This window comes from Mobula hypostoma, unplaced genomic scaffold, assembly GCF_963921235.1.
Source record: "Mobula hypostoma unplaced genomic scaffold, sMobHyp1.1 scaffold_62, whole genome shotgun sequence".
Taxonomy (NCBI): Eukaryota; Metazoa; Chordata; class Chondrichthyes; order Myliobatiformes; family Myliobatidae; genus Mobula; species Mobula hypostoma.
The window spans coordinates 128,386-151,586 of NW_026948193.1; the positions used below are offsets into that span (position 1 = coordinate 128,386).

General features: G+C 45.7%; 2 protein-coding genes across 3 annotated transcripts in view; one reads left to right on the plus strand and one right to left on the minus strand.

Moving 5' to 3' along the window:
* LOC134341763 (oocyte zinc finger protein XlCOF6-like) overlaps positions 1-3,249 on the minus strand; it is a 21,230-nt gene extending 17,981 nt beyond the window's left edge. The window contains exon 1 of one of the 2 annotated variants that reach the window (XM_063039678.1): positions 2,892-3,248. The gene's annotated coding sequence lies outside the window, so the exon portion shown is untranslated. Of the gene's footprint in view, positions 1-2,891 lie in introns of both variants that reach the window. The other variant, XM_063039677.1, reaches the window with a different exon arrangement.
* LOC134341766 (oocyte zinc finger protein XlCOF6-like) overlaps positions 1-15,208 on the plus strand; it is a 27,081-nt gene extending 11,873 nt beyond the window's left edge. Inside the window, exon 2 of the mRNA XM_063039684.1 lies at positions 13,378-15,208. Coding sequence (XP_062895754.1) covers positions 13,378-14,259 — 882 coding nt within the window. The 3' untranslated portion in view covers positions 14,260-15,208. The remainder of the gene's footprint in view (positions 1-13,377) is intronic.
* The last annotated feature ends 7,993 nt before the right edge of the window (positions 15,209-23,201 follow it).

Consider the following 23,201-nt stretch of genomic DNA (forward strand, 5'->3'; position numbering starts at 1 on the left):
GGATGAAGGGAAGGCAGTCAATATTGTCTACATGGACTGCAGTAAGGCCTTTGACAAGGTCCCGCATGGGAGGTTAGTTAGGAAAATTCAGTCGCTAGGTATACATGGAGAGGTGGTAAATTGGATTAGACATTGGCTCGATGGAAGAAGCCACAGAGTGATGGTAGAGAATTGCTTCTCTGAGTGGAGGCCTGTGACTAGTGGTGTGCCACAGGGATCAGTGCTGGGTCCATTGTTATTTGTCATCTATATCAATGATCTGGATGATAATGTGGTAAATTGGATCAGCAAGTTTGCTGATGATACAAAGATTGGAGGTGTAGTAGACAGTGAGGAAGATTTTCAGAGCCTGCAGAGGGACTTCGACCATCTGGAAAAATGGGCTGAAAAATGGCAGATGGAATTTAATACTGAGAAGTGTGAGGTATTGCACATTGGAAGGACAAACCAACGTAGAACATACCGGGTTAATGGTAAGGCACTGAGGAGTGCAGTGGAACAGAGGGATCTGGGAATACAGATACAAAATTCCCTAAAAGTGTCATCACAGGTAGATAGGGTCGTAAAGAGAGCTTTTGGTACATTGGCCTTTATTAATCGAAGTATTGAGTATAAGAGCTGGAATGTCATGATGAGGTTGTATAAGGCATTGGTGAGGCCGAATCTGGAATACTGTGTTCAGTTTTGGTCACCAAATTACAGGAAGGATATAAATAAGGTTGAAAGAGTGCAGAGAAGGTTTACAAGGATGTTGCCAGGACTTGAGAAGCTCAGTTACAGAGAAAGGTTGAATAGGTTAGGACTTTATTCCCTGGAGTGTAGAAGAATAAGGGGAGATTTGATAGAGGTATATAAAATTATGATGGGTATAGATAGAGTGAATGCAAGCAGGCTTTTTCCACTGAGGCAAGGGGAGAAAAAAACCAGAGGACATGGGTTAAGGGTGAAAGGGGAAAGTTTAATGGGAACATGAGGGAGGGCTTCTTCACACAGAGAGTGGTGGGCGTATGGAATGAGCTGCCAGAAGAGGTGGTAAATGCGGGTTCTTTTTTAACATTTAAGAATAAATTGGACAGATACATGGATGGGAGGTGTATGGAGGGATATGATCTGTGTGCAGGTCAGTGGGACTAGGCAGAAAATGGTTCGGCACAGCCAAGAAGGGCCAAAAGGCCTGTTTCTGTGCTGTAGTTTCTATCTACACCAGCTGTGTTGTGAAAAAAGCACCTCTTTCAGCTCAGACGGTTGAAGAAGTTTGGGTTGGGCCCCAAATCCTAAGAACTTTCTGCAGGGACACAATTGAGAGCATCCTGACCCGCTGCATCACTGCCTGGTATGGGAACTGTACTTCCCTTAATCACAGGAACCTGCAGAGAGTGGTGCGGACAGCCCAGCGCATCTGTAGATGTGAACTTCCCACTATTCAGGACATTTACAGAGACAAGTGTGTAAAAAGGGGCCCAAAGGATATTGGGGACCCAATTCACCACAACCACGAACTGTTCCTGCTGCTACCATCCAGGAAACTGTACCACAGCAAAAGGACCAACAGGCTCCAGGACATCATCTTCTACCGGGACATCATCTTCTACCAGGCCATCAGACTGATTAATTCATGCTGAATTAATCGGGGACACTGGATGTCTTCGCACCTTCCGACCAAAGTCCCCTAATTTGTAACAGTTTCTAAAGTGGATCCACCTGTTGTTGTGTGGGATGGACACAAGAATACTCTGCGATGGTTATTTAACCTCATTCCCCTTCCTGACTCTCACCCAGTTTCATGTGTCCTGCACCTTGGGTGTAACTCACCTCTCTTCATGTCATATCTATCACCCCCTCCAGCTCCTGGATGATCCAGAATTCTTCCATTTCAAGTTCCAACTCCTTAAAGTGCAGGGTTACAAGCTGCAGCTGGATGTACATCTTGTAGGTGAGGGCATCGGGGACACTAGATGTCTTCCCACCTATGTCCCCTCTAATTTGTAATGATCAGTGTGCACATAAGCTTTTTTTTACCCAGTGACAACGTGGGCAGAGTGAACTTTAGAGAGCCATTCCGTCCATATCTGATTTGCTTGCTAAATGATGCTTTAAAAACTCAGATTTCAAGCTATCACTCCACTTCTTCCCACTTGCAAATTCTCCAGTAACTTTTGCATCACCACAATACACACAGGTAACAACAGTTTCTGTTTTGTACATAAATATTTCCCCTGAACCCTCCCCCAGGTGACTGACGGTGGTGAACTCAGTGATGGCAATGCCAATGAATATGAAGGGAAGGGCAGTTGTCTGTCTCATTGGAGTCTGGCACATTTGTGATGTGAAAGCTACTTGTTGCCCAGGGCAAAGGTGTTTGATATCATTATGTACCCAGAGAGAGTGGGACAAAACATGTTCTCACGGGTAGAAAAGTCCAGAACAAGAGGGGGTAGAACAAGCAACAGACACAAAATGCTGGAGGAACTCAGCAGGCCAGGCAGCATCTATGGAAAAGAGTACTAATGCTGAGTTCCTCCAGCAATTTGTGTGTGTTGCTTGGATTTCCAGCATCTGCAGATTTTCTCTTGTTTGTGACTGGAGGCAGAACAAAGGTGATTTTCTCAACAGCTGATGTAAAAGATTTTGTTCCCTTTCTCCGAGTTCCCGATCCTTGCATTTAGACAGCTGGAGCTCAGCTCTGTCTGAGAGATCCATCGGTTCCCATTCCCTCATCAGCCGGAAGCTCCCCGGGGCCCGTGTACGGATGGTGGGGCTGAGAGAGAGGGAAGAGAGCAGGACTGTCCCGGGATTGCGGGTCACGGAGTCCGGAGCTCACAGCAACTACCCGAAGTCGGTGTTGAAAACGCCCGCCCGGTGAGACCCCCAACCCGGAGATCCCTTCTTACCTCAACCGATCATCCGGGGCCTTTTGTGCACCGCGCGCTGGTGAGCTCGAGCTTGGTCGGTTTAACGGCTGGGCTACTAATCACGTGAGCAGCCCCTCCCCCACCGCCGTCAACAGAGGAGTCACGCGCTGCGCTATTCCCATTGGTGCGAAGCGATGTCAATCACTGCTTTCAGCCAATACCCGAGGCGGACCAGCCGAGAGGGCGTTACCCCCGCTGACACCGTCTCCCGAACTTTCCGTCACGGCGGGACAACCGTCAAAGTAAATGTCCGCTTTCTGATTTATTTCCATTTCCCTCCGAGGGAAGTTGGGGCGTTTGTGAAGCGTCTCCTGCGGCCGGAGTCTGATGTGTCGCTGAGAGGTAGGAGGAGACCGCTCGGCCCGTCGGTTTGACGCCGGTTCCCCGGGGAGGGAGAGGGGGATTTTATTGAAAGGATGAAGACGGTGAGAGAGGGGGCGGACAGGATGTTTGTCCCGGTGGGGACAGGAGGGGCTCATCTGTGGAAATGTCTGAGCCCACGGTGGTGGCGAGCAGAGGGATTCACCACATTGGGGGGCAAACACCGGCAGACTGTTGCCCTGCAAGCGGGGCCAATGGTCCGGGCAAAGTGACAATTATTTGTGTTTTGTTGAGACTGTACCTGGAATATGGTGTAAAATCCCGCTCCCCACACTAACACGGGTCATACAGGCCAAAGAACAAACTGCCGGAGGAACTCAGTGGGTCGGGCAGCATCTGTGGGGGGAAATGGACCGTCAACATTTCGGGCCGAGACCCTCCCTCCGGACTGAGAGTGGACGGGAAATAGTCAGAGAAAAGAGGTGAGGGGTGGGGATGGGGCAAGAGCTGGGGAGTGAGAGGTGGATCCAGGTGAGGGGGAGGTGGGAAGGTGGAAATAGTGACGGGGGTGGGAGGTGAGTGGTTGGGGCAACACGGGGCTGCACAAGATGGAAATTAATTCCATAGAGGATTAACAAAGAGGTTGGAGAGTATTTGTTATGGAGAGTGCAATGAAGATTCACCAGACTGATCCCTGGAGTGGTGGGGTCATTGTATGAAGAAAGATCAAATGTGATAACCCTTTCATTTAGAGAATCGAGGACTGAGAGGTGACCACATTGAAATACACAACATCATTACCGGTTGAACCAGGGATCCCAGTCTCTGAAAAAGGGGGTGGACTGTCCGGGACTGAGATGAGGGGAAATATCTCTACTCTGAGGGTGGTGAATGTCTGTAAATCCCCACCACAGAGGCCGGTGAAGACTCAGTGATCGTCCTCACATAAAACAGAGGCCGGCAGATGTGTGGAGACCAGAGGGATTGAGGAAATGAGGATCGGGCAGAAACATGTGGCTGAGATGGGAGAGCAGCCACCATTCTGTTGATGGTTAGAGGGGCTGAATGGCCACTTCCTGCTGTTTCTCACTTGATGTTTCAGTGTTCCTGTCCAGTGAGGCAGGAGGAATGTGAATAGAAACTAGAAACATAGAAAAACTACAGCAGAACATAGGCCCCTCAGCCACAATGCTGTGCCGAATATATCCTTACCTCAGAAATTACCTAGGGTTACCCATAGCCCCCTATTTTTCTAACTTCCATGTCCAGGAGACTCTTCAAAGTCCCTATCATATCCGCCTCCACCACCATCGCTGGCAGACCATTCCACGCACTCACCACTCTCTCTGCAAAAAAAAACTTACCCCTGACATCTCCTCTGCACCTACTCCCCAGCACCTTAAACCTGTGTCCTCTTGTGGCAACCATTTCAGCCCTGGGAAAAAGCCTCTGACTATCCACAAGATCAATGCCTCTCATCATCCTATACACCTCTATCAGGTCACCGCTCATCCTCCATCACCCCAAGGAGAAAAGGCCATGTTCACTCAACCTATTCTCATAAGGCATGCTCCCCAATCCAGGCAACATCCCTGTAGTCCTGACGAAGGGTCTCAGCCTGAAACGTCGACTGCACCTCTTCCTAGAGATGCTGCCTGGCCTGCTGCATTCACCAGCAACTTTTATGTGTGTTGCTTGAACATCCTTGTAAATCTCTTCCACACCCTTTCTATGGTTTCCACGTCCTTCCTGTAGTGAGGCGAACAGAACTGAGCACAGTACTCCAAGTGGGGTTGACCAGGGTCCTATTTAGCTGTAACACTACCTCTCGGCTCCTAAACTCAATCCCAGGGTTGATTAAGGCCAATGCACCGTACGCCTTCTTAACCACAGAGTCAACCTGCGTAGCAGCTTTGAGTGACCTATGGACTCGGACCAAAAGATCCCTCTGATCCGCCACACTGCCAAGAGTCTTACCATTAATACTATATTCTGCCATCATATTTGACCTACCAAAGTGAACCACCTCACACTTATCTGGGTTGAATTCCATTTTCTACTTCTCAGCCCAGTTTTGCATCCTATCCATGTCTGCTGTAACCTCTGACAGCCCTCCACACTATCTGCAACACCTCAAACCTTTGTGTCATCAGCAAATTTACTAACCCATCCCTCCACTTCCTCATCCAGGTCACTTATAAAAATCATGAAGAGTAGGGGTCCCAGAACAGATCCCTGAGGCACACAGCTGGTCACCGACCTCCATGAAGAATATGACCTGTCTACAACCACTCTTTGCCTTCTGTGGGCAAGCCAGCTCTTGATCCACAAAGCAATCTCCCCTTGGAACCCAGGCCTCCTTACTTTCTCAATAAGCCTTGCATGGTGTACCTTATCAAATCCAATGTTCTTCTGATGTTCGCCTTAAACTAGACTGATGTTTAATATTGTGGATCTGTAAAAGATAAATCAGTTCTGTTTCAAAACTCATGTCACAGATACTTACTGTCTCTGCCGAACTTACAATGTACAATAGAGAGGCCACTCAGTCCGTCTGGTCCCTGCCCATGTTTCTGTTCCATATCAGTATTTTAAAGTCTAGCCCTGTTGTTCACTTCACCTCTCACTCTCCCCGTGATGACAGGTTGCAACTCGTCACTACTCTGCAGGAGAAGAGGTTTCCCTTGAATTTCATAGAATCAGAAATCTAGAGCAGATTGCAGGCCCTTCGGCTCACAATGTTGTGCCACCATGTAACCTACTCCAGAAACTGCCTGGAATTTCCCGACCGCATTGCCCTCTATTTTCCTAAGCTCCATATACCTGTCTATTGGTAATCATTTTCCAATGTTCTATAGATTCAGGGTCAGTTCCTGTGGATTGGAGGGTAGCTAATGCAATCCCACTTTTGAAGAAAGGAGGGAGAGAGAAAACAGGCAATTATAGACCAGTTAGTCTGACATCAGTTGTGGGGAAGATGCTGGAATCAATTGTAAAAGATGTAATAGTGGCACATTTGGATAGCAGTGGCAGAATAAGTCCGAGTCAGCATGGATTTGCGATGGGGAAATGATGCTTGACTAATCTTCTGGAATTTTTTGAGAACATAACTATGGAAATGGACATGGGAAAGCCAGTGGATGTAATGTACCTGGACTTTCAGAAAGCCTTTAATAAGGTCCCACATAGGAGGTTAGTGTGCAAAATTAGAGCAAATGGTATTGGGGGTAGGGTACTGACATGGATAGAAAATTGGTTGGTAGACAGGAAACAAACAGTAGGGATTAATAGCAGAACAGCAGGCGATGACCAGTGGGGTACCGCAGGGTTCTGTGCTGGGACCACAGCTGTTTACAATATATATTAATGATTTGGATGAAGGGATTAAAAGTAACATCACCAAGTTTTCTGATGACACAAAGCTGGGTGGCAGTGTGAAATGTGAGCAGGACGTATGAGAATGCAGGGTGACTTGGACAGGCTGGGTGAATGGGCGGATGCATGGCAGATGCCATTTAATGTGAATAAATGTGAGGTTATCCACTTTGCTGGCAAGAACAGGAAGGCAGATTACTATCTAAATGGTGTCAAGTTAGGAAAAGGGGAAGTACAACGAGATCTAGGTGTTCTTGTACATCAGTCACTGAAAGCAAGCATGCAGGTACAGCAGGCAGTGAAGCAAGCTAATGGCATGCTGGCCTTCATAACAAGAGGAATTGAGTATTAGAGCAAAGAGGTCCTTCTGCAGTTGTACAGGGCCCTGGTGAGACCACACCTGGAGTACTATGTGCAATTTTGGTCTCCAAATTTGAGGAAGGATATTCATGCTATTGAGGGAGTGCAGAGTAGGTTCACAAGATTAATTCCCGGGATGGCGGGACTGTCATATGTTGAAAGATTGGAGTGATTGGGCTTGTATACTCTGGAATTTAGAGGGATTAGAGGGGATCTTATTGAAACATAAGATTATTAAGGGATTGGACACGCTGGAGGCAGGAAGCATGTTCCCGCTGATGGGTGAGTCCAGAACCAGAGGCCACAGTTTAAGAATAAGGGGCAGGCTATTTAGAACGGAGTTGAGGAAAAGCTTTTTCACCCAGAGAGTGGTGGATATATGGAATGCTCTGCCCCAGAAGGCTGTGGAGGCCAAGTCTCTGGATGCTTTCAAGAAAGAGATGGATAGAGCTCTTAAAGATAGTGGAATCAAAGGTTTCGGGGAGAAGGCAGGAACTGGATACTGATTGTGGATGATCAGCCATGATCACAGTGAAAGGTGGTTCTGACTCAAAGGGCTGTATGGCCTACTCCTGCACCTATTGTCGATTGTCTAAGAGTGTCTTAAAAGACCCTATTGTATCCACGTCTACCAATGTCTCTGGCTGTGCATTCCACACACCCACCACTCTTTGACATCTCCTGTGCGCCTGCTTCCAAACACCTTAAAACTATGCCCCTCGTGTTAGGCATTTCAGCCCTGGGAAAAAGCCTCTGGCTATTCACACGACCACTATCTCTCATCATCTTATACACCTGCATGAATTCCCTGCATGATTTTCTCCAGGCTGAATAAGACGATGAGCTCCCTGTGTATTTGAAGTTCTTCAGTGCTGTGAAATAATTTAGCTGAACTCCTTCTTCCCTGCTCTTTTCAACATTTTCGATCATTTTCACTAATTTCAAAGGACTGTGCCTCAGACAGCTGGGTTGTTGCAATGCGCCTCTAAAGTCTGACAGCAGACTAGCGAATGAATCTTCGATGGAGCAGATTCAGAAACCAATGGGATGCCGGCCTGAGTCAGGGCTTTGAGGCTCCAGAGAGAGATGGGGTCTAGAGTTTATGAGGAGGAGGAATCAGATCTGCAGGATGTGACTACAAATGAAAGATCAGAAACATTTTGAAACAGCTTGAAAAAAAAAAGTGGGTTCTACAAAATACTGGAAGAAATCAGCAGATCAGGCAACGAATGTGGAGAGGAATAGACAACATTCAGGCTGAACCCCTTCAGCAGGCTTAGACTGTGTACTCCTCTGCTTTGTCGCTGCCTGAACTGCAGAGTTCCTCCAGCATTTTGTGTGTGTGTGTGTGTGTGCGCGTCTCTGTATTTCCAGCAACTCCAGAATCTCTTGTGTTTTATATCTACATCTGTAAGAGGATTGTACTTTGGAATTAGATACACGTTGATATTGAGTATACTGTTTATGGGAGCCGCTTTCTGCGTTAAAACAGCTGCTGAATTTTCTATACACACAAAAAAAACTGAGCTATGGACATGGAACTGGTGCTTGCAGAAACTTTTAATGGCACCGTGATTACCCATAAAGCCCTGCGATACAAAGTTCGCCGTCGCAGAAACACCGATCAAATGCGCTGGCGTCAGGGTTGTTCCGTTGCCGAATATCACGCATGCGCGCAGTACACGGTAAACTTAAGGAGATTGGCTGCAGGGAGACTGTTGCGGGGTGGGGTTTCAACACCGACCTTCGGGACAGTTGCTGTGAGCTCCGGACTCCGTGACCCGAAATCCCGGGACAGTCCTGCTCTCTTCCCTCTCTCTCAGCCCCACCATCCGTACACGGGCTCCGGGGAGCTTCCGGCTGATGAGGGAATGGGAACCGATGGATCTCTCAGACAGAGCTGAGCTCCAGCTGTCTAAATGCAAGGATCGGGAATTCGGAGAAAGAGAAGTAAATCTTTTACATCAGCTGTTGTGAAAATCACCTTTGTTCTGCCTCCAATCACTAACAAGAGAAAATCTGCAGAGAGGGCACAATTTTAAAGTGCTTGGAAGCAGGTACGTAGGAGATGTCAGGGGTGTTGTGTTCTTTATACATACCGTGGGTTACTAATAACAAACCATATTCTGACAGAATTGAACTTGTATTTAACAGCAGTAAAACCACGTCTTACACTGCCATGCTTCCCGATCATTCTTCATTTCTGCTCATGTTAGGAACTCTGTCCAGTCACGTCCTGACACGTGATATCACCACAAGGGGTAAGTTTTTTACACAGAGTGGTGAGTGCGTGGAATGGGCTGCTGGCGGCTGTGATGAAGCCGGATACAATAGGGTCTTTTAAGAGGCTCCTGCATAGGTACATGGCGCGTAGAAAAATACAGGGCTATGGGGAACTCCAGGGAATTTCTGAAGTAAGTAATGGTCGGCACAGCATTGTGGGCCGAAGGGCCTGTATTATGTTGTATAAATGGGGAAGTCACTTACCCATAACCTCTGGTTGTCGCCCCACCCAACATCAGTGGAAAAAGCTGCTTGCATTTACCCTATCTATACCCTCATAATTTTGTACACTTCCAACAAATCCTTTTTTAGGTGAATAAGATGATGAGGGGCATTGATCGTGCGGATAGCCAGAGGCTTTTCCCAGGGCTGAAATGGCTAACACGAGGGGCATAGTTTTAAGCTGCTTGGAAATAGATAATGAGGGGATGTCAGGGGTAAGTTTTTTTACACAGAGTGGTGGGTGCGTGGAATGCACTGCCAGCAGCGGTGGTCGAGGCAGATACAATAGGGTCTTTTAACAGCCTCTTTGATAGGTACATGGAGCTTAGAAACATAGAGGTCTATGTGCTAGGGAAATTCTAGGCAGTTTCCAGAGTAAGTTTCATGGTTGGCACAACATTGTGGGCTGAATGGCCTGGAATATGCTGTAGATTTCTATGTTCTATGTTGAACAGTGAAATAACTTTGGCTATCCTACAATCCTCTGATAACTTTCCCGTCACTAAGGATGAATTAATTATCTCTGCTGGGGCCCCGACGATTTCTGCACTTGCCTCCCATGGGGACCGAGGGAGCACCTTGTCATGGCCTGGAGATTTATCCACCCTCTTCTTTAATCTGTACAGGGTCCACGATTTGAATGCCACTTTTCCACACTCTCATTGACACTGTGTCCATCTGAGTAAATAGAGATGAAAAAAATATTTAAGATCTCCCCCATCTGCTTTGGTTCCAGCCATGGATTGCCATGGTCTTCCAGAGGACCAACTTTGTGCCTTGCAATCCTTTTGCTTTTAATCTATCTCCAGAATCCCTGAGGATTATCCTTTATCTTTTCTGCAAGGGGAATCTCATGCCTTCTTTTAGCCCTCCTGATTTATTTCTTATGTGTTCTCTTGCATTTCTTATACTCCATAACAACCTGCCTGCCTATCCCTGTTATGCAACTCCATTTTGTGCTTCACCAGGGTCTCAATATCTCTTGAAATCTAAGGTTCCCTACAGTTTCTATCTTTACCTTTTATGCTGACAAGCACATACCCGCTTTGTACTTTCAAAATTTCACTTTGAAGGCCTCAATTTACCAAGCACACCTTTGCCATAAAGCAGCCTGTCCCAGGCCACAGTTGCCAGATCCTAGTGTCATAATTCCAGGTGTTGATCCATGCCCTGAACACATCCGCCTTTCCTACGCTGCTCCTTGTATTGAAATATACAGGGCTCAGCATATTCACTGCATCATGCTCAACTTTTTCATTCCTGACTTTGTCTGAGGTCTGAACAACAACTGTCACCGCAAACCCTGCACTATCTGTTCTGTTATTCAGGTTCCCATTCCCCCTGAAACTTTAGTTTAACCCCCCTTACCCCCACCCCACACCAAGCAGCTCTATCACCCCTTTGGCTTTCCTCTCCCAGATCAATAAGAAGGAGGTGCATACCAGGTACAGGCAGATTGGAACAAATGGGGTACCTATGAGATACAGGAAATTCAAGTGAACACTCATGAAAGAAATAAAAGAAGGTATGAGTTTGCCCCGGCAGACAAGGTGAAGGAGAATCCTCATGGATTCTGCAGATATGTTAAGAGTGAAAAGATTGCAATGGAAAAATATTAATCCTCTGCAAGATCAGAATGGTAATCCATATGAGGAGACAAAATAGATGTGGGAGATATTTTTTGCTCAGGAGATGGACACAGAGTCTATAGAGGTGAGGCAAAGCAGCATCAAATTCCTAGACCCTGTACAGATTACAGAGGTGGAATATGGGAGGTGGATCAAGAAGGTTCAGTCACTCAGCATTGAAGATGAGATAGTAAATTGGATGAGACACTGTCTTTGGGAGAAGCCAGTGTGTGGTAGCAGATGGCTGCCTCTTGACCGCATCCTGTGACCAGTGGTGCACCACAGGGATCAGTGCTGGATCTGTTATTGTCTGTCATCTATATCAGTAATCTGGTTGATAGGGTGGTTAACTGGATCAGCAAATTTGTAGCTGACACCAAGATTGGTGGTGCAGTCGTCAGCGAGGAAGAGTATCATGGTTTGCAGTATGATCTGGACCAGCTGGGAAAATGGTTTGGGAAATGGAAAATGTAATTTAATGCAGACAAGTGTGAGGTATTGCACTTTGGTCTGACCTACCAAGGGAGGTCTTTCACAGTGACTGGTCAGGCATGGAGGAGTGTTGTAGTAGAAAGGGTCCTGGGAATACAAGTCCTTAATTCACTGAAAGTGGTATCACAGTGAGATAGAGACAGAAAGAAAGATTTCAGCCCATTGGCCTTCATGAACTAGAGTACTGACAACAATAGACGGATGTTATGTTGACTTGTAGAAGACACTGGTGAAGCCTAATTTGGAATATTGCATGCAGTTTTGGTTACCAACCTACAGGAAAGATGTAAAAGAGGTTCAGAGAAAATTCACAAGGATGTTGCCAGGTCTGTAGGACTTGGGTTATAAGGAAAGATTGAACAGGTCAGGACTTTATTCCTTGGAACATAAAAGATTGAGGGGAGATTTGATGGAGGTATACCACTATTATGAGGGACACAGATAGGGTAAATGCAAGCTGGATTTTACCACTGAGATGGTGTGGGACTACAACCAGAGGCCATGGGTTAAGGGGGAAAGGTGAAATGTTAAGGGGAACATGAGGGGAAACTTCTTCACACCGATGATCATCCGGGTGTGGAATGAGCAAAGAGCACAAGTGGTGCATGCAAGCACGATTTCAACATTTAAGAGGTTTGTGTAGGTACCTGGATGGTAGGGGTATGGGAGTGGGCAGTTTAAATAGTTCAGCACAAACCAGATGGCCCAAGAACCTGAAATAATACAAAAATTCACTTTAAGTCCTTTTCACAGCCGTGCAGACCAACCATTCATCTCAGCAGGAATTTTTTTTTATATGGCGCAAACACTGTGGCACTTTAAGTTAATCATACGTAAAAGAAAATCCCAAATGCATGTCAAGAAAGACTATTTGCGTGATACTGTTTCAGTTACTGTGGGGCCAGGCACCCATGCTGCTCAGCAGGAACAGGGAATAATACCAATGGAGAGAGTAAAACTGAGCCAGGTCACAGATTGGAGATGGCAGAAATGCCCCATTCTTATAGAGACAGGAAGAGCATCAGAGAATTTGATGGTCACTCCAGATACCAGCACTGTGCCCAGTTAGAAGATGATTTCTCTGTCCATCTTGGGTTGAATCTCACTGTTACTGTGTGATACCAGATCAAACCCTGGCAACTCAAGCAATCTCATCTGAAATGTTGTCCTACTCCCACTGATGGATTTTGTTATTCTTTTTACAGATTAAAAACGAGAAGGAATTTGTCTCCAGGAATCTCAGACACGACACGCCAGTTTTGCCGTCTCTGTCTAGATATTTAAGAAAAGGAGCAAGGGATTCAATCGGCCATCCTTCCTGCTCAGACAGTGGGGAGGGATTCACTCGTTCATTTGACCAATTGGCACGCCCATTAGTTTACACAGGGGAGAGGCCGATCACGTGCTCGGACAGTGGGAATGGATTTACTCGGTCATCTCAACTGAAGGTACATCAGCAAGTTCACACCGGGACAAGGCCATTCATCTATTCTGTGTGTGAGAAAGGATTCAGTCGGTCTTCCCACCTGTGGACACACCAGTCAGTTCACATCGAGCAGAGGCTGGTCATCTGCTGAATTTGTGGGAAAGGATTCACTCAGTCATCTGACACAATGGCTCACCAGTGTGTTTACACCGGGGAGCGGCCGTTCACCTGCTCAGACTGTGGGAAGGAATTTACTGAGTCATCCAACCTAATGGCACATCAGCGAGTTCACACTGGGGAGAAGCCATTCACGTGCTCAGTCTGTGGGAAGAGATTCACTTGGTTATCCACACTACAGAGTCATCAGCGAGTTCACACTGAGCAGAAGCCATTCACCTGCTCAGTCTGTGGGAGGAGATTCACTGATTCATCCAACCTACAGAGACATCAGCGAGTTCACACTGGGGAGAAGCCGTTCACCTGCTCAGTCTGTGGGAAAAGATTCACTGATTCATCCACCGTACAGAGTCATCAGCGAGTTCACACTGGGGAGAAGCCGTTCACCTGTTCAGAATGTGGGAAGGGATTCACTCAGTCATCCAAACTACAGATTCATCAGCGAGTTCACACTGGGGAGAAGCCATTCACCTGCTCAGAATGTGGGAAGGGATTCACTCAGTTATCCACCCTGCAGAGACATCAACGAGTTCACACTGGGGAGAAGCCGTTCACCTGCTCAGTCTGTGGGAAGAGATTCACTGATTCATCCAACCTACAGAGACACCAGTTAGTTCACACAGGGGAGAAGCCGTTCACCTGCTCAGTCTGTGGGAAGAGATTCACTGATTCATCCACCCTACAGAGTCATCAGCGAGTTCACACTGGGGAGAAGCCATTCACCTGCTCAGAATGTGGGAATGTATTCACTCGGTCATCCCAACTACTGGCACACCAGTCAGTTCACACTGGGGAGTGGCCGTTTACCTGCTCAGAATGTGGGAAAGGATTCACTCAATCGTCCACCCTACTGACACATCTGCGAGTTCACACTGGGGAGAAACCGTTCACCTGCTCAGTCTGTGGGAAGAGATTCAGTCAGTCATCCAACCTACAGAGACATCAGCGAGTTCACACTGGGGAGAAGCCATTCACCAGCTCAGTATGTGGGAAAGGATTCACTCAGTCATCCCACCTACTGGCACACCAGTCAGTTAACACTGGGGAGTGGCCATTGTTATGAATCCCTAGATCTCTTTTGCTGTGGTCTGTCATTTTGAGAGAGAGAGAGATTAAGAATGGAAATCAGTCTGTCTTGCAGCTTGTTTTCATCGCTCACAGCTTGTTTAGTTTTAACCAAGGACACAGATACTCAGTCAGACGGAGATGAAGAAGGATAAATGGAAGGATCGAAACAAGGGAACTAGTGGCCAAGGGTCACTGTTTAGAACTTTCCTATGCCCACAAGGGTGGGTTAATTATCGATTCAGCGAACATCGAATGTGTGGTTGTCACCTCGTTTGATCCATAGGAGTGGATCGGATTTGGGGTCTCCTGTGAAGACCACTTATGTGTTAACCCTTGCCTGGGTGTGGTGTGGAAATTCACTTGAAGACGATACCCCTTCTGACAAGTCACCTTCGGTGATAATTTGTATGTGGATTTGGAACGACGACGGATAAAATCTACAGCGACTGTTCTTTTGTTTTACCACTGTGGAAACTGTGGAATTCAACATAATTGCCTTCTCTCGACATTTACCCTGGATTACAAATATCTCTCTCTCCTCAACTATTCTGTGGTTGAACTGAACTTTCATAGTTTACCATCTCAAGACTCCAAGCCTTGTTTCCCCTGAGCTCAATAGTTTGGGAGTTATATTTACACACGTACACATAACACTGTTAACTTTTGTTTATCTTGCTTAAAATACTATATTGTTAGTAGATACTAATAAAGATAGTGGATTTAACATCAAAACCAGACTCCAGGTGTAGTCTATTGCTGCTGACTCATTTCTAAAGCGTTAGGGTTCATAACAAAATTTGGGCCTGCATCCGGGATATGAACAGATTTGGAAGCGTGTTGATTAATTATTGATTTCATTGGGGAAATCCCTTTTGATTTATTTGTGTGTGGAAAATCAGCAGCAATGGATGTTGATAAACATCTGGAAGCATCAACCTCTGAGGCACTAAAGGACACCAGAAGGATTGAGTTGTTGATTATTGCTAAAAGGTTAAGACTTGCTAAGGTGAAATTGACAATGAGGAGGTCACAGATGCAGAGGATAATAGCTGAACATTATGTATCTGAGGGTGTGTTTAAAGTGGAGGAGTTGGAGGTGTTTCCTGGAAGTAAACCTAGTGAGGTTGAGCTCCTGTACAAGTTAGAAAAATTAAAGATGGTGGCTGTGGAAAGGCAGAGGCAGGTTGAGGCTAGAGAGGCAGGAAAAAAGACATTACTATTCTGCCATCATCCATGCTAGTGTCCCCTTCCAATCAACTTTGGTGAGCTCTTCTCCCATGCCTCCGTAGTTCCCCTCACTCCACTAATAATGATGCATCTTCTTGTACCTTTCCCCTCTCAAAGTGCAGTGTGAATTCTAACATGTTATGATCACCAAGTCCACGTTTCCTTTACCATAAGCTTCGTAATCAAATCTGGTTCATTACACAACACCCAATCCAAAATGAACTTTTCCCTAATGGGCACAATTACAAGCTGTTCAAAAAGGCATCCCATTGGTATTTTCCAAATTCCCTCTCTTGAGATCAAACACCCACCTGATTTTCATAATCAACCTCCACTCATCCCACTCATGGACTGTTTGTCCCACTCCCATCTGGGTAGACTATGCAGCATCCTCACCCGGACTGCCAGCCTCTGGGACAGCTACTTTCCCCAAGCAGTAAGGCTAATAAATGTCTCTACCCACTAACCCACCCTTCCACACCACCAAACACCTCTATTTTATAATTTCCTGTCTCTCATCTTATTTGCAGATATCCTCTGCCGAGTGTCACTTTATGGACATCCAATCAATCCGTGCACAGTATATAAGCTGTGGTTATATGTTTTTACTATTGTGCTGTTGTGTTGCATTGGAGCCGGAGTAATAGTTATTTCAGTCCTGTTTACATGTGTCTGCTGGAAATGGAGTTAAACAACCTTGAATAAACATTTCAGCACTCTGCAGCGTTTTTGTGGCAGAGTGCCACCCGGTGACAATGGAGTCCACAAATCAGGGGCTCCTGTTATTATGGCAAATCACCAAGCTGCAGTGTTGTCCACAAAAGGGAGAGGTTTACAGCGATAAGGAGAGGTGTAGGGGGCTGGAAGCCAACTCTGCAAGTGGATGAAGTGCCAGTCCTGCCCCAAACCACTCTCCCCACCACCAGTCAGGGTTCCAAACAGTCCTTCCATATGAGACAACTTTTCAACATCATGCCTGTTGGGGTTATCTCCTGTTTCCAGTTTTCCAGGTGTGGCCTCCTCGATATTAGTGAGACCCGATGTAGTCTCTGCATTCTGCACTCTGTCCCGATGAGATTCTGCAGGTGTTGGAGATGCAGAGTAACATACACAAAATGTTGGAGGAAGTCAGGAGGTCAGGTAGCTTCTATACAGGGGGATAAATCAAAACAGAGATTTCCTGCCAAGACCCTGCATCAGGACTGGAAGTAGGGAGAAGCTGGAACAAGATGGTGCGGGGAGTGGAAAGAGTCCAAGCTGGTAGATGATAGGTGAAGTCAGATCAGAGTGAAGGTGAGTGGGTGGGGGAGGTGGGCGATGAAGTGAGACGCTGTGAGGTGGGAGGTGGAAAATGCAAAGGGCTGAAAAGAAGGAATCTGTTAGGATAGGAGAGCGGACCATGGGGAAAAGAGGAAGTAAAAGAGGAACCGGGGGAGATGATCTGCCGTGGAGAAGAGAGAAGTGGGGAGACAGAATGGAGGAGACGGATGTGTGGGTTGATGAAAAGAAAAGGAAGAGGTAGAAGTTAAAGATGTCGATGTTCATGCCATCGGGTTGTAAACTACCCGGATGTAATATGAGGTGTTGCTCCTTTAACCTGCAAGTGGACTCATCGAGTTAGTTAAACAATGAACCGGTAGGGAGAGTGGATTAATAATTTTCCCCTGGCATTCCTATTAAATCAATCCTCTCTCACTTTGAACCGGTGCCCTCTGGTTGTTGATTCCACAAAAGCGGGGAAAAGGACTGCGCACGTTCCCCATTTCTGTACACTCAGGGTTTGGAACACCTGCATCATGTCAGACTCAATCTCCTGCACTTCAAGGTGTGAAGTCCCAACCTGCCCAGCCTCTCTCCAGAACTCAGTCCCTCGAGTACCGGCAGCATTCTCGTAAATCTCCCCTGCACTCATTCCAGCTTGACGTCCTCACTCCTACAACAGAACGACCAAAACTGAATACAATAGTCCAGGCGTGGATACCCTAACAATACCCTAACCCTAATGCAACCTCACTAGCCTCTTCTTCAGACCATGAGCCATGAGATATGAGACAGAGGCTGCTCAGTTAATCGAGTCTGCTCCACCATTCCTTCATGTCCAATTCATTATCCCTCTCAACACTATTCTCCTGCCTTCTCCCCATAATCCTTGAACATCCATTTATGATACACTCACTGACTTGGCCTCTACTCCGTCTGTGGCAATGAATTCCAAAGATTAACCACTCCCTGACAACAGAAATTCTCTGCTGTCAGTGAATGCCCTATACATTGAGGCCGTGGCCTCTGGTCCCAGACTCACACAGTGTAGGGTGCATCTTCTTCATAGCCACTCTGTCGAGGCCTTTCAATATTCGATAGGTTTCAATGAGATCCCCTCTCTTTCTTCTAGACCAGCGGGTCAAAGCCGTCTAACGCTCCTCATACGTTAACCCTTTCATTCCTGGAATCATTCTTGTGAACCTTCTCCGGACGCGCTCCAATACCAGCACATCTTTTTCTCAGATAGGAGGTCGGAAACTCCTCACAATACACCAACAGCAATCTGACCAATACATTATAAAGCTACAGTGTCACATCCTTGCTCTTGTATGCTAACATTACAGCTGTCATCCTTAATCAACTCAATCTGCAAGCAAACCTTAAGGGACTCCTGCTCAAGGACTCCCAAGTACCTATTTCTGATTTTTGTATTTTCTCCCATTTATTTTTCTCTCTCCGTCTTTATTCTTTCTACCAATTGTACATGACCGGACACTTGCATACACTGTATTTCATCTGCTACTTCGTTGTCTGTTCTCCAACCCTATCAAAGTCCTTCTGCAGACTCTGGCTTTGCTCTAAACTACCTGTCCCGTACCTAGCTTTGTATCAGCTGTAAAATTCATCACCCAGGTATCAATTCCGTTATCCGTATCATTCAGATTTAACATGAAAAGATGCAGTCTCAATACTGACCCCCACGGAACACCATTAGTTACTGACAGCAGAACAGAATTGCCCACATTATTCTGACTCTTTCTCCCTTGTCAGTCAGCCAATCTTCGACCCATACAAGCATCTTTCCTGTAATTCCATGAGCTGTGATCTTGCTAAGTAGCCTCACGTGCAGCTCCTTAGAAACATAGAAAACCTGCAACACAATACAGGCCCTGCAGCCCACGAAGCTCAGCCGAACATGTTCTTACCCTAGAACTACCTAGGCTTACCTATTGTCCTCCATTTTTCTGAGCTCCATGTACCTATCCAGGAGACTCTTAAAAGACCCTATCATTTCCACCTCAACCACCACCGCTGGCAGCCCATTCCATGTACTCACTACTCACTGCGTAAAAAGTTACCACTGATATCTCCTCTGTACCTACTCCCAAGCACCTTAAAACTGTGCCCTCTCATATTAGCCATTTCAGCCCTGGGAAGAAGCCTCTGACCATCCACATGATTAATGCCTCTCACCATCTTATACACCTCTATCAGGTCACCTCTTATCCTCCATCGCTCCAAGGAGAAAATGCCGAGTTCGCTCAACCTATTCTCATAAGGTATGCTCCCCAATCCAGGCAACGTCTTTGTATATCCCGCCTGCACCCAATATACCTCAGACAATGTATTTCATCTGCTACTTCATTACCTGTTATCCAAACCTATCGAAGTCCTTCTGCAGACTCCGGCTTTGCTCCAAACTACCTGTCCCGTACCTATCTTTGTATCAACTGCAAAGTTCATCACCAAGGTATCAATTCAGTCATCCATATCATTCAGATTTAATATGAAAATATGCTGTCTGAATACTGACCCCTATGGAACACCATTAGTGAGCGACAGCAAAACAGAATTCTCCACATTATTCTGACTCTTACTCCCTTGTCAGTCAGCCAATCTTCGACCCATACAAGCATCTTTCCTGTAATTCCATGAGCTGTCATCTTGTTCAGCAGCCTCATGTGCAGCGCCTTAGAAACATAGAAAACCTACAACACAATACAGGCCCTTCAGCCCACAAAGCTCAGCCGAACATGTTCTTACCCTAGAACTACCTAGGCTTACCTATCGTCCTCCAGTTTTCTAAGCTCCATGTACCTATGCAGGAGACTCTTAAAAGACCCTATTGTTTCCACCTCAACCACCACCGCTGGCAGCCCATTCCATGCACTCACTACTCACTGCGTAAAAAACTTACCCCTGATATCTCCTCTGTACCTACTCCCAAGCACCTTAAAACTGTGCCCTCTCGTATTAGCCATTTCAGCCCTGGGAAAAGCCTCTGACTATTCACACGATCAATGCCTCTCACCATCTTATACACCTCTATCAGGTCACCTCTCGTCCTTCATCGCTCCAAGGAGAAAAGGCCGAGTTCACTCAACCTATTCTCATAAGGTATGCTCCCCAATCCAGGCAACATCCTTGTATATCCCCACTGCACCCAATATACCGCATACAATGTATTTCATCTGCTACTTCATTGCCTGTTATCCAAACCTATTGTAATAGAAACATAGAAACATAGAAAATAGGTGCAGGAGTAGGCCATTCGGCCCTACGAGCCTGCACCGCCATTTATTATGATCATGGCTGATCATCCAACTCAGAACCCCACCCCAGCCTTCCCTCCATACCCCCTGACCCCTGTAGCCACAAGGGCCATATCTAACTCCCTCTTAAACATAGCCAATGAACTAGCCTCAACAGTTTGCTGTGGCAGAGAATTCCACAGATTCACCACTCTCTGTGTGAAGAAGTTTTTCCTAATCTCAGTCCTAAAAGACTTCCCCTCTATCCTCAAACTGTGACCCCTCGTTCTGGACCTCCCCAACATCGGGAACAATCTTCCCGCATCTAGCCTGTCCAATCCCTTTAGGATCTTATACGTTTCAATCAGATCCCCCCCTCAATCTTCTAAATTCCAACGAGTACAAACCCAGTTCATCCAGTCTTTCTTCATATGAATGACCTGCCATCCCAGGAATCAATCTGGTGAACCTTCTTTGTACTCCCTCTATGGCAAAGATGTCTTTCCTCAGATTAGGGGACCAAAACTGCACACAATACTCCAGGTGTGGTCTCACCAAGGCCTTGTACAACTGCAGTAGTACCTCCCTGCTCCTGTACTCGAATCCTCTCGCTATAAATGCCAGCATACCGTTCGCCTTTTTCACCGCCTGCTGTACCTGCATGCCCACTTTCAATGACTGGTGTATAATGACACCCAGGTCTCGTTGCACCTCCCCTTTTCCTAATCGGCCACCATTCACATAATAATCTGTTTTCCTATTTTTGCCACCAAAGTGGATAACTTCACATTTATCCACATTAAATTGCATCTGCCATGAGTTTGCCCACTCACCCAACCTATCCAAGTCACCCTGCATCCTCTTAGCATCCTCCTCACTGCTAACACTGCCACCCAGCTTCGTGTCATCCGCAAACTTGGAGATGCTGCATTTAATTCCCTCATCCAAGTCTTTAATATATATTGTAAACAACTGGGGTCCCAGCACTGAGCCTTGCGGTACCCCACTAGTTACCGCCTGCCATTCTGAAAAGGTCCAGTTTATTCCCACTCTTTGCTTCCTGTCTGCTAACCAATTCTCCACCCACACCAATACCTTACCCCCAATACCGTGTGCTTTAAGTTTGCCCACTAATCTCCTGTGTGGGACCTTGTCAAAAGCCTTTTGAAAATCCAAATATACCACATCCACTGGGTCTCCCCTATCCACTCTGCTAGTTACATCCTCAAAAAATTCTTTCTGCAGACTCTCGCTTTGCTCTAAACTATCTGTCCTGTACCTATATTTGTATCAGTTGCAAAGTTCCTCACCCAGGTATCAATTCCGTCATCCATATCATTCATATTTAACATGAAATGATGCTGTCTCAAAACTGACCCGCACAGAACACCATTAGTTACTGACAGCAAAACAGAATTGCCGACATTTTCTCCCATCAGTCAGCCAATCTTCAATCCAGAGAAGTATGTTTCCTGTAATTCCACGAGCTGTGATCTTGTTAAACAGCCTCACATTTATTCCACATCTGACTTTAGCTTCTCCTTCTCTAATGGCAGGGTGAATTTGATCATATTTAGATCACTTGCCCCTAAGGGTTCTTTGAACCTAAGTGACCTAATTCATTCTGGCTCATTACGACACCCAATCCAGATAGCTGATCCCCAAGTGGGTCAACCATGAGCTGCTCTAAAAAAGCAACCTGTAGGCATTCTAGGAATTCCTTCAGTTGAGAACAATACACTAATTTTCCTTTTCATCTGCATGACAATCCTGCATGACTATTGTAACATTGCCCTTTTGGCACGCATTTTTAATCTCCCATTGTAAATTGTGGACCACATACTTACGACTGTTTGGAGGTCTCCATACAATTCCCATCGGGGATTTTTTTTACATTTGCTGTTCCTTAATTCTACTCACAGATTCTACACCTTCCAACCCTATGCCACCTCTTTCTAATGATTTTATTTAATATTTTACCAACAGAGCCACACAACCCCACTAACAGCTTGTTCTTGGCTTGTTCTTTCAAGAAACATATAAGTATCTGGGAAACAAGAGGACCTGCAGATGCTAGAAATCTAGAGAACTACACACAAAGTGCTGGGGGAGCTCAGCCTGTCAGGCAGCATCTATGGATGGGAATCAACATTTCGCGCCAAAACCCTTCATCGGGACTCTTGATACCCATGTATCTGGAATAGCAACAAGCAAAGAAAATAAAAAGTAGTGCGAAATAGGGAAAACCTTTGACAAAATATAGTTCAAGGCTTAAAAAAAAACTGCCAAACAGAGATCAATAGTTAACAAATACAACAACAGCAATAAACAATTTCATCAATACCGACATTGACTTTATTTTAAAGAAAATATCGTGATTAAATTTCAATCAAAAAAATTTACAAAGATAAATAAGAACTGAAATGATAACTTTAGAAAAGACTATTTACACTCAAACTCACTTAGATTAACATTACCTTGGACAGAAGGAGGAAGAGAAATAATGCACATGAAAAAAAAATCACACAACAGTCAGTTAAAACTTGAAAGTATATTTTTTCATCAAATATGAACAGGATTCAGCACTCCCTGTGTGTATATGCAATTGTGATAAGAAATGCAGCCCAGAAACTTAAATGAGATGCTAACTCAGAAAAAAATGAATCATAACTGTGGAAAACATTAACCAGTGGAATGAGTATGACCCTCCATGGGAGACATCCCAATGATCTGAGCAGACGAGATGGTGACAAGGAAGCATCGAGCAATTGACTGAGAGTTGGATACCTCTTCCCATAAACAGAGGGGTTCCTTGCAGAAATGCAGGACAAGGTGGTTAACAAAAGGAAAAACAAAATTGAAAATACATGAAATACAAACAACGCAGGAAGTGCAGAAAATGCCAAGAGAAACCAGACCCGATCCAACACATTCCAGGATCCTGCAGCAGTTTAACTCAATCTGATTACTTACAAAGGTACAATCAAGTGGCAAATATCATTCACCAAAATCTTACTTCAAAATATAAACTCATGAATGACCACCATAACTTCATTGAAGCACCATAAATTCAAGCCTGATTCAGTTTCAGAGCCAAAATCTTACAAATTATATTATAATCACTACATTACTACTAACAGGACAATCAATAACCATCCAGATATAATATAACAGGATAAACAAGCAGGAACAACTC